This window comes from Trichomycterus rosablanca, chromosome 19, assembly GCF_030014385.1.
Source record: "Trichomycterus rosablanca isolate fTriRos1 chromosome 19, fTriRos1.hap1, whole genome shotgun sequence".
Classification (NCBI taxonomy): domain Eukaryota; kingdom Metazoa; phylum Chordata; class Actinopteri; order Siluriformes; family Trichomycteridae; genus Trichomycterus; species Trichomycterus rosablanca.
The window spans coordinates 8,394,740-8,407,122 of record NC_086006.1 but is presented as its reverse complement, the minus strand read 5'-3'; the positions used below and the strand labels follow the sequence as shown (position 1 = coordinate 8,407,122).

The 12,383-nt window shown below is 33.6% G+C and overlaps 1 protein-coding gene across 3 annotated transcripts in view; it reads right to left on the bottom strand.

Moving 5' to 3' along the window:
- pax7b (paired box 7b) overlaps positions 1-5,688 on the bottom strand; it is a 65,979-nt gene extending 60,291 nt beyond the window's left edge. For 2 of the 3 annotated variants that reach the window (XM_063015956.1, XM_063015957.1), the window contains exons 1-4: positions 5,607-5,688; positions 3,737-3,972; positions 3,166-3,310; positions 1,809-1,937 (exon numbers count right to left, since the gene is read on the bottom strand). In XM_063015956.1, coding sequence (XP_062872026.1) covers positions 1,809-1,937; positions 3,166-3,310; positions 3,737-3,972; positions 5,607-5,688 — 592 coding nt within the window. The remainder of the gene's footprint in view (positions 1-1,808; positions 1,938-3,165; positions 3,311-3,736; positions 3,973-5,606) is intronic. The other variant, XM_063015958.1, reaches the window with a different exon arrangement.
- Positions 5,689-12,383: the final 6,695 nt, after the last annotated feature.

Here is a 12,383-nt window from a genome sequence, read left to right as displayed (position 1 = left end):
CAGAATTTGGAATGCCTTTAATATGTCCTATTTTAAAACATCTAACAATTAGTAGATGAATTGACAAGCAGCTGACACAATGCTTATATATTTAAATAAATGTAATGTTTTTGCCTGGAATTTTTTAAGATCAGGAAAAATAAAGACAGCTATCTTATATTACTTCTAACCTTATACACCAGTCTAAATAGGGAATACTGCTTAGAGGCCTATATGTGCATTTGAGGTTTAAGATACAGCCTAAACTGTGCATTGCAGGGAGTCCAGCACCTGGCTTAAGAGTACCTTCACAGTCTACATGTATAGCTAGAAAGACTAGGAATCATGCTGGAGATACTGTATATTCCTGTTTTGGATATATCAGAATCAGATTCAGAAATACTTTATTGATCCCAGAGGGAAATTGCAGTTCTTACAGTAGTACCCATTTATGTAGAAGAATAAACACTCTAATAATTTAAAACAAAGAAAAAATAAGAAGAAAAATTTGCAAATAGAAAGTTAAAAAGTTATTTCACACATAATTAAAATACTTACATTATTATTATTATTATTGCACATATGAACAACAAATATTGCACAGATGAACCATAGTGTCACACATTAAGGGAGGAATTATAGAGTTTGATGGCCACAGGTAGAAAAGACTTCAAGTCAGTAAGCGTAAAATAACATTTATAATTAACTGTAATAAAAGATGAGTGATAAGTAAAAAGGAAAACTAAGCATTAGCACACAAAAAACAGTAGATAATAATTTTTGTGCGGCTTTAAAAATGTCCAGCTACTCAAAGTTGCACTAAAGTATTATTCCAACACTGAGGTTCCATAAAATAAAAAAGAAAACTCACAGCAAGACAAGAACACAATACACAGCAGCCTTCAAATATGCAATACGCATTCCTAACCCAAATCAAGCATTTTGCACCCTTCAGATTGTTTTTATTATACTAAAATATTATAAAACTGTCTAACAGCAGGATGTATTGAATAATTCATTCCCTCTGAGTTCCTTTCCAGGTCTTTGTTTAAAAGTTTTCTCTTGTTCTTTACGGTGCTTTGGATGTGAATGCAGGGATCTATACTCGTTTATCCACGCTTCGCTTTTGGATCTCGTTTTTATAGGGCAATTCCTTTTCTTTTAAACATTTTTTCTTTTCTTTTAGTAAAGTAGAGCTCTTAAAATCACCAGACCATCTGAACTAATATACTAATATAATAAATAAATAATCAGAATCATCATCCATCCCAACAACTCAAATGTGACATGCGGTAGCAAAATGATTTTGCATAAATAGCAGGCAAACAGGCAAACCTCTCTACTCATAACAATCTAAATTGAAAACACACGTGGGTCACGACCTCCAGTGCGATAAGGTGAGAATGAGAGTGACACACGATGGCGCACACCAGTGCGCACTGGTGACTCTGCTCAGTCTAATTGAATTTGATTGCCACATCGGTCATCTGTCAGGCACCGGTTTTCCAGGGAGCTTTTTACGCAGCGCCGGAGGAGGCTGTTGTACAAACGCGCCAAGCCCTAAATGCCTCCCATCAGGCCCAATATAAATAATTAATAGCCCAGATCAAATTGCGGAATGACAGCTCAACAGCAAGACAAATCTGCAGCGTGGGTCAGAGACACCGCGCATTACCGCCAACGGACATGTAGTCATGCACTGCACACTTTAACACTAGAATTCAGGGGGGTTAACCATTTAACCAAGTCATTACTGCAAACTAGCTGCAAATAGGCAGATATGACCCGCATTTTGCACTCAAATAAAATAAAAAAACACAATGTTTTACCTTTTTCAGAGAGTATCCCGTCTATACTGTGTTTGGTCTTCTTTTCCCCAGTTTCATCCTTTTTATCACAATCATCATCGTCTTCTTTCTTGCCAAATCGGGCGCGAAGCACTCGGCTGATCGAGCTCACTTATAAAAGAAAATGATTTACATTTAGTAATAATAATAATAATAATAATAATAATAATAATATTTGTAATTATTTCTATTTTATATTGAATTTTATTCTTTAATTTAAACGTTTTTGAAGTGCGTAAAAATGCTTCACATTTATTGGATGACATTGGAAATAATAAAGTGCACTTAATTAGTTGTAACAGTTTATATACTTGATACTTGGTTTTTTTCTATATGAACTAAATGTAACATTGAGATGTTTTCTTTTTCTTTTCCTTCTTGCCGCATAAATTCAGTAATTTTATTCAAGTGAAGATAATTTTAGAATTTTAGAATTATTATGAAATAATAATAACAATAATAATATGTTTACTTTTATATTAGATTTTATTTTGTAAAAATTAAACATTCTTTAAACGCTTTAGTGCGTAAAAATGCTTCACATTTATTGGATGACATTGGAAATAATAAAGTGTACTTAATTAGTAACATATAGTTGATACGTTTTTTTTCCATATAACAAAATATAATATTTAGGTTTTTTTGTTTACCACCTTGTTGCATTAATTCAGTAATTTTATTCGAGTGAAAATAATTTTATTAGATATTATATTAGATTTTATTCTGTAGAAATTAAACATTCTTTAAAGTTTAAGTTTGAACATTGGTTGTAACATAATTTAAACAAGATAAGTTTTTTTCTATATGAACTAAATGTAACATTTAGATTTTTTCTTTTTGTTTTCCTCCCTGCTGCATTAATTCAGTAATTTTATTTCAGTGAAAATAATTTTATAAAATAATAATAATAGCCTTACTTTTACATTAAATTTTATTCTGTAAAAATTAAACATTCTTTAAACGCTTTAGTGCGTAAAACATGCGCTTTACATTTATTGGATGACATTGGAAATAATAAAGTGCACTTAATTAGTAACATAATTTTTATAGTTGATACGTTTTTTTTCCATATAACAAAATATAATATTTAGGTGTTTTTGTTTACCACCTTGTTGCATTAATTCAGTAATTTTATTTGAGTGAAAATAATGTTAGAATTTTATAATTATTATAAAATACTTATAATATAATATAATATAATATAATATAATATAATATAATATAATATAATATAATATAATATAATAATAATAATAATAATAATAATAATAATAAATATATGCCATCTGCTGTTACTAGGGTGTGTGAATATTTGCATGGTATAAAAAGTTTCGCTTACCAGATATGGTCTCACCTGAGGGAACTGTGCTTCGGTCACACACTCCGTCCTTCAACAGTTTGTCCCTGATCTCCCAGCTGAACATGCCTGGATTGTCGCGCTTGTACTCCTCTATTCTTTTTTCCACGTCCGCCGTTGCCACCTGCTTTTGGGGTGAATTAAGGAGGCGTAGGACGGGAAAAAAAAAAAAAAAAACAGAGGTGGGAGGAAGAGGAACATAAGTGACAGGAAGTTTAATTGTGCAGAGGACTAGTAAATTGTTTAGGTCAGTTATCTGAAAGTTAAATTTGGCATTGTGCATAGTTATAATAAACATAATAATAATAAACACAATAATAATAATAATAATAACAACATAATAATAAACAATAATAATAATAATAAACATAATAATAATAATAATACTAATAATAATAACATAATAATAATAATAACATAATAATAATAACAATAATATAATAATAAAAACAATAACAATAATAATAATTACAACAACATTAATAATAATAATAATAATAATAAAAACAATAATAATAATAACAATAGTTTTTTTTTGGAGTTGACCACTTACCCTGGGTTTACTTCCCCCTATAGCTCCGGGTCGAATAGAGCCAGTCTCCTGGTACCTGCAGAGGATTTTAGACACGCACCCGTGGGAGACGCGCAGCTGGCGTGAAATGACGCACGGCCGAATTCCATGATGCGCCATCTCCACTATTTTATGGCGGATATGATTTGGTAAAGGTCTGCCGTTAATAAACACTCCGCCGAGCTGATTCACACGACCTTGACCCAGAGGAGTGGACACTGCGGGGAATGTTACATAAACTTAGCTTGACTTTACTATCTATAAGAAAGCTTTAAAAAGGGTGCAATACAAACCCCCCTTCCTTATGAGAAAATGTATAGTTTCAATAGGTTATATATTATGATTATATTACTTGGTCTAGATTAGCTTCTTGATTCTAACGCGTATAAAATGTATGACTAAAATATATAAACATCTACACACATGTAACTTTCTTTTTTTTTTTATAATTATGTTTTAGCTAATGTCTTTGTATAATAATAATGCAAAGTTTTATCTTGTTATTATTATTATTGAACAATGTTCTATTTATGGCATAATTCCCTTTAGCTTAAAGTTTCTGTGCCATTTAGCTTTGAGAGAATTGCACAAAAATGTTCATTTACTTAAAGTTGTCATAATATCAAATTAAATAAGATACATTTTACCTAGACTTATTTTTATGGATTTCTTTTCTTGTTTTAAATATTACATTTTCACAAGCAAAGCCAGTTAATTTAATAGATATTTTTTTCTATTGTAAATTTGTTCACAATACTGTATTTTTAAGTTCAAGCCATTTAAACAAAACGTAGCCTGTCATATAAATAAAAGTATAAATATTATTACTATACTCTGATTTAAAATATATGTATATATATATAATTCCCAAATTTGATATTTTATTATAAATAGTAATTAAATTAAATAGGAATTTTAGAATTAAATAAATAATCTCTAAAATTCTTTGCTAAAACACATTTCTTTAAATTAGTATACTATCAGAAAGTTGTTTGTATTTATTATTTATAGTATCTGGATTTATTAGGCAGACCTAATATTTTTATTTTATTTTATTTATTTATTTGCACCGCTTAAATTCTATAATTAATACTCACTGACCTAAATCTGTTTATGACATTGCTATGAATATATATATATATATATATATATATATATATATATATATATATATATATATATATATATATATATATATATATATATATATATATATATATATATATATATATATATATATATATATATAAAAATAAGAAGTTTTTACAGGTCAGTTTTTACCTCACATCTATAAACAAATTATTTAAAAAATCAGATGCAATAAACCATTTAGAATTTTTTTAAAGAGGCTGCATGAAATTAACTTGAAATTTTCCATATTACTAAAATACATCAACACACTGAATGCCAAACTACTATAAAAACAAAGTTATTTTATTTTGCTTTTTAATTAAGAACCAACCTATAAACCTAAAATCCAATAAAGAATCCAGTTGTTTGGAAACGTACAATAAAATTGTCTGACATGCTTCCCAACTTATTTATTATTTTATTTGGATAATAGCTTAAATGTTTAGTAAGTCGTGGATCTTTGGGTTTTTCATAAAAATGTTTTTTTTTTTTTTTTTTTTAAGTGGTGTAATATATATATGTGGCTTAGATTTTGCACTGATGGGATAGAAATAATGGGACGCATTTTATTCAAGTGGAAAGAAACTAAATAAAACAGTGCAATAGTGTTTGTTTTTCTTTCTTTTTTAGGGAGGTGCAGATATTTTGCCATATGGTATTAATATATATATACATATATTAAAAAAATTATGCTATATGTAAAGATGTAAAGGTAACCCACCTTCTAAGGGGAATCCAGTGCAATAGTTTTGTCCTGGTGCTGGTCGCATCATGCGCGGTACTGATCCCGGTAATGCGGACATTCTGTTTTTTATAAAGAATAAAGAGGCACAGGATGGGTCCAAAGTCGTTGATCAGTGCTGACTTGCAAACCAGTAAACCAAACCAGACCCCCTGGAAAATCTTATAACCCCAATGCTGTAGAAATTGGGAGAAAAAACTCCCAGTCTGATTGAAAATGAACTCTTCTCTTGATTGTGAAAGAATCAATAACGGTAAAGAAAGCGCAAACAGGGAGCAGGGGGGAATCGACTCAAAACTCCTGAGGTGGACAAGGCTTACTTAATTCTCATCAGTGTTTTCTCCACACGTCCGGCAGGTTTGGATGATAAAGTGTGCTCAGAGCTCGAGGACTAGTTGAAGTGGACAACTTTTTGGCGCACGATGGAGGAGGGAGGATCTCGTGCACCCATAGGCTCGAGGACGCAGCTTTCTTTTATTGGCGCGGGCCGGAGGGGTGCAGACGGACCAATCAGAACTGAGTGAGTGACCCAGACTTTTCATTCATTCTGCACCAACGCTGCTAAATAGAAAGCAAACAAAATACAAAACTGCTCAGACAATGTCAACACATTTGTTTCACTTAACACAGTCATCAGATGGAGAAGGGCATCACAGATCTTGAGGGGTATAAAATATTTAAAATAAAATAAATGCCTTCAATGTTTATATATATTATCAATATATATATATATATATATATATATATATATATATATATATATATATATATATATATATATATATAATTAAAAGCATTAAAACATTCCTGAGATCTAAAACCTCAGAAAGACTTCTTGCAAACATTTAGTTAAGAGAACATAAAAAAATTAAAACAAGAAAGATAAGCAATGAAGAACATGAAAAACTAAAAGAAAATATAGTGAAATATACCCTACAATTTAGGGAATATGAAATTAAAACAAGAGAGATAAGCAATGAAGAACATGAAAACTAAAAGAAAATATAGTGAAATATACCCTACAATTTAGAGAATATGAAATTAAAACAAGAGAGATAAACGTTATTATAAGGGATTAATTATACATATTAACGGGGAAATTACAATACGAAATACTAAGACTATCCCACAGACTGACAGCAGACAAAGTAACTTATACTACCAGTCGTCACCAATAGTACAATATATATGTACTATATATATATATATATATATATATATATATATATATATACAGTATATACACACACACACATACATACATACATATATACATACATATACAGTGTATCACAAAAGTGAGTACACCCCTCACATTTCTGCAAATATTTTATTATATCTTTTCATGGGACAACACTATAGACATGAAACTTGGATATAACTTAGAGTAGTCAGTGTACAACTTGTATAGCAGTGTAGATTTACTGTCTTCTGAAAATAACTCAACACACAGCCATTAATGTCTAAATGGCTGGCAACATAAGTGAGTACACCCCACAGTGAACATGTCCAAATTGTGCCCAAAGTGTCAATATTTTGTGTGACCACCATTATTATACAGCACTGCCTTAACCCTCCTGGGCATGGAATTCACCAGAGCTGCACTGATTGCTACTGGAATCCTCTTCCACTCCTCCATGATGACATCACGGAGCTGGTGGATGTTAGACACCTTGAACTCCTCCACCTTCCACTTGAGGATGCGCCACAGGTGCTCAATTGGGTTTAGTCCATCACCTTTACCTTCAGCTTCCTCAGCAAGGCAGTTGTCATCTTGGAGGTTGTGTTTGGGGTCGTTATCCTGTTGGAAAACTGCCATGAGGCCCAGTTTTCGAAGGGAGGGGATCATGCTCTGTTTCAGAATGTCACAGTACATGTTGGAATTCATGTTTCCCTCAATGAACTGCAGCTCCCCAGTGCCAGCAACACTCATGCAGCCCAAGACCATGATGCTACCACCACCATGCTTGACTGTAGGCAAGATACAGTTGTCTTGGTACTTCTCACCAGGGCGCCGCCACACATGCTGGACACCATCTGAGCCAAACAAGTTTATCTTGGTCTCGTCAGACCACAGGGCATTCCAGTAATCCATGTTCTTGGACTGCTTGTCTTCAGCAAACTGTTTGTGGGCTTTCTTGTGCGTCAGCTTCCTTCTGGGATGACGACCATGCAGACCGAGTTGATGCAGTGTGTGGCGTATGGTCTGAGCACTGACAGGCTGACCTCCCACGTCTTCAACCTCTGCAGCAATGCTGGCAGCACTCATGTGTCTATTCTTTAAAGCCAACCTCTGGATATGACGCCGAACACGTGGACTCGACTTCTTTGGTCGACCCTGGCGAAGCCTGTTCCGAGTGGAACCTGTCCTGGAAAACCGCTGTATGACCTTGGCCACCATGCTGTAGCTCAGTTTCAGGGTGTTAGCAATCTTCTTATAGCCCAGGCCATCTTTGTGGAGAGCAACAATTCTATTTCTCACATCCTCAGAGAGTTCTTTGCCATGAGGTGCCATGTTGAATATCCAGTGGCCAGTATGAGAGAATTGTACCCAAAACACCAAATTTAACAGCCCTGCTCCCCATTTACACCTGGGACCTTGACACATGACACCAGGGAGGGACAACGACACATTTGGGCACAATTTGGACATGTTCACTGTGGGGTGTACTCACTTATGTTGCCAGCTATTTAGACATTAATGGCTGTGTGTTGAGTTATTTTCAGAAGACAGTAAATCTACACTGCTATACAAGCTGTACACTGACTACTCTAAGTTATATCCAAGTTTCATGTCTATAGTGTTGTCCCATGAAAAGATATAATGAAATATTTGCAGAAATGTGAGGGGTGTACTCACTTTTGTGATACACTGTATATACATACATATTTATATATGTACTTTATATATATATATATATATATATATATATATATATATATATATAATATACATATATATGTATGTGTGTATGTGTGTGTAAATATATATATATATATATATATATATATATATATATATATATATATATATATATATATATATATATATATATATATATATATAATGTTTATGTATATATGTATATTTTTTAAGATAATTAAATCCACCAATCATATACACTATATGACAAAAAGGTCTATGTGTATCCCACGTAATTGTGCTCAGGTGTTGAATAACATATTTATTTATTAGGATTTCAACATCATGTTTTCACACTTTGGTTACATTCATGACAGAAACGGTAGTTACTCATTATACAAGATTCATCAGTTCACAAGTCCAATGTCAGACACAGTCATGGACAATTGTTCATCTTCAGTTCACCTCACTTGCACGTCTTTGGACTGTGGGAGGAAATGGGAGCTCCTATAGAGGAAACCCACGCAGACACAGGGCAGAAAGGACCCAGACCGCCCCGCCTGGGGATGGAACCCAGGACCTTCTTGCTGTGAGGCGACAGTGCTACCCACTGAGCCACCGTGCTGCCCTGTATCAAATAAATTATGAAATAAATTACACGCTTCCAATTTTGTGGTAACAGTTTCCTGTTCCAGGTTGACTTGTCCCTGTGCACAAAATAAGGCATAGTTTGACAAGTTTGGTATTAACTCCAGTGGACTGCACAGAGCCCTCAACCCCACTGAACTCAATTGTCAGTTGTGAGCCGGGCTTCAACACATAGCAACAATGTCTTTCTTCACAAATGCTGTTTTGACTTGAATTGGCACAATTTCCTAAAGACACACAGTAAAATTACATGAAAAGCCTGTCTGGTATAGTCGCAAAGGGGGATGAGAGTCCATATTATTGCCATGGATTTGGAATAGTATTCATTGTCCACAAGATTTTTTGCCATATCGTGTAATTGTCTTTTCTGGTACATATTAACCTTATTATTTTTCAGTTGTCATATTATAAAATAGACTGTTTAGATTTATTCCACTGTGACATCAGTGCAACATCTGTATTATAATTGCTATCAAATTCATTTGCTTAAAAGGAACAGCAAAACATTACACATTAAAAATGGCAATATTTCAAACTTCCCTCAAACCAATTAAATAATAAATTGGTTTATAAATAATAAATAATAAATAATAAATAATAAATTAAATAAATAAAAATAAACCTGCACACCCATACACCATGCACCAGAAAGTTGATTCTTTTAACTATTACCAATATTGAAAAATCCAGAGAAAACTGACCAGTGAGGATATTGTGTCTGTATAAAACAGAGGCTGATAAATCAATAATTTATTGTGCAATATTTATGAACATATTGATTTTTCTGAATCCTGCAGGGAAATCTCTTGAGTTTTATTAGTGTTACAGTTAAGTTTCGCCTTTAGTGCAGAATGGACTTCCTAAAAAGGATAAATGAACATTAACATACAAGAATTTGACATAAAAGGTTTAATTTCTTCCACAGTTGAGGTCTGTGTTGAGATTGTCTGGTTGTGGGTTTGTGCACCTCAGATACATCACTCAGTTTGTGAAGAACAATAAAACTTAATACTAGAGAAAAATATATTAAACATATAGAATTTTACCTAAACAATGCGTTTTAAAATTACATTTATATTAAATACATAAAAACATCCGGTTTAAAGGAAATGTATATACACCAACCAGGCATAACATTATGACCACTGAGAGGTGAAGTGAATAACACTGATTATCTCATCACGGCACCTGTTAGTGGGTGGGATATATTACGCAGCATGATGGATGTGTTAGAAGCAGGAAAAATGAGCAAGCGTGAGGATTTGAGCCAGTTTGACAAGGGCCAAATTGTGAAGGCTAGCCGACTGGGTCAGAGCATCTCCAAAACTGGAGCTCTTGTGGGGTGTTCCCAGTCTGCAGTGATCAATATCCACAAAAGTGGTCCAAGGAAGGTACAGTGGTAAACCGGCGACAGGGTCATGGGCAGCCAAGGCTCTTTTATGCACATAGGGAGCGAAGGCTGGGCCGTGTGGTCCGATCCAACAGACGAGCTACAAGATGAGACGAAGTTCATGCTGGTTCTGATAGAAAGGTGTCAGAATACACAGTGCATCACAATTGCGGGGCTGTTTTGGTAGCAGAAGGGGGAGCAACACAATATTAGGAAGGTGGCCATAGTGTTATGCCTGATCGGTGTATACCATACTGGCCAATCACCACATTTTTGGTCTCATCCCCTTAATTTTTTTAGGTCCCAAAAATGTGGTTTGTATTTATAATAGGTCCTTTGTTAACACTCATTTTGTCTGCACTGTTTAAATTGTGTTATTTGCACTTGTGTTCTGTGTTGCACCATGGTCTATAGCTGAAATGAGAATAATTGAGTCTCTTGAACCTGTATAAGTTCCTGCATTTACATAAATATAAAAGCCAAATCAGTCACATTATAATGTAATTTTGATAACCAGTCCTATCCACATTTAACCAGCTATTAATCCCATGTTTTTACATTTTGATTGAAATACAGCATATCTCCATTCTACCCTAATTTTACATTTGATGGTTGAAAACCCTGAGGTGAATTTAACCCACCAAGGCCAATATTGTGGGATTGTGTAATTCATAAGTTTTTTTTGAGGTTTTAGTAAACAATGTGCTGAATGGCCCTAATCAAGACACAACTTTTGGAAGAACAATGATTCATAGTGCCATTAATGCAAAGCACCACTTTAATTTCAAGGTCAGACATGTAACAGAAATGTTATTATAAACTAAAAAAGCTTTCAGTCACGGTTGATAAACCAAGTTTGCTGGTGTTTTTCTAAGCAGCTTTTCTACATCGTGCCTTTTTCTCACAATGTTTTGAATGTTGATCCCTTGGATTGATTTTTACTTCATGGCGACTTTGAAAAAGCAATTTTCCTTCAGTGATAGTAGAATGATTCATGGAATCCAAAAATATTGGCACAGAAAGTATTGGGTCTATCTATTAGGTTTGTAATCATACACTAATACAAAACCTATTTCTAGAAATGCTGGAACATTTTGTAAAATGCAGTCAAGATAAATATCTGTAATTTGTTAATTGTATTTAATGTGTATTTTGTAAATACAAACAAATTTATAATTTGATGCCTGCAACACACCCCAAAACATTTGATGAAGTCACTTTGTAACATCACCTTTCCAATTAATTACACACTGTGGACACTAATTGTTTTCTATGGGAGACAGATCTAAACTGCAGGCAGGCCAGACAAGCGCACACACTCTGTGTCTACAAAGACACAGTGTTATAACTCGTGCAGGATAAGGCCTGGCATTGTCTTGCTGAAATAATTGTGGACTTAAAATTTCAATACCTGCCTTTGCATTAATGGTACCTTTACACATATGGGCACTGGTGCACCCCATATTATGACAGATTTCGCTACTGGTCCTTTTCATCTTTGGCATGGAAAACTCGATGTCTGTTTTCCACAAATCATGCTGTTAAGTACACTCATCTGACCACAGCACACATTTCATCTGTATTTCGGTCCATCTGAGAAGAGCTCAGGACCAGAGATCTTAGTGACACTGATTCCTTTTTGCATAATAGAATTTCAGGACAGACTGTGTTAATTGACAACAGTTTTCTAAAGTACTCCCAAGCCTGTGTGACTACATTTATCACAGTAGTATAATAGTTTAAAGCACATTTGACAGTGGTTTCCAGCTTTGCCCTAAAAAGTTTGTTTGTTTATTAGGATTTTAACGTCATGTTTTACACTTTGGTTACATTCATGACAGGAACGGTAGTTTCC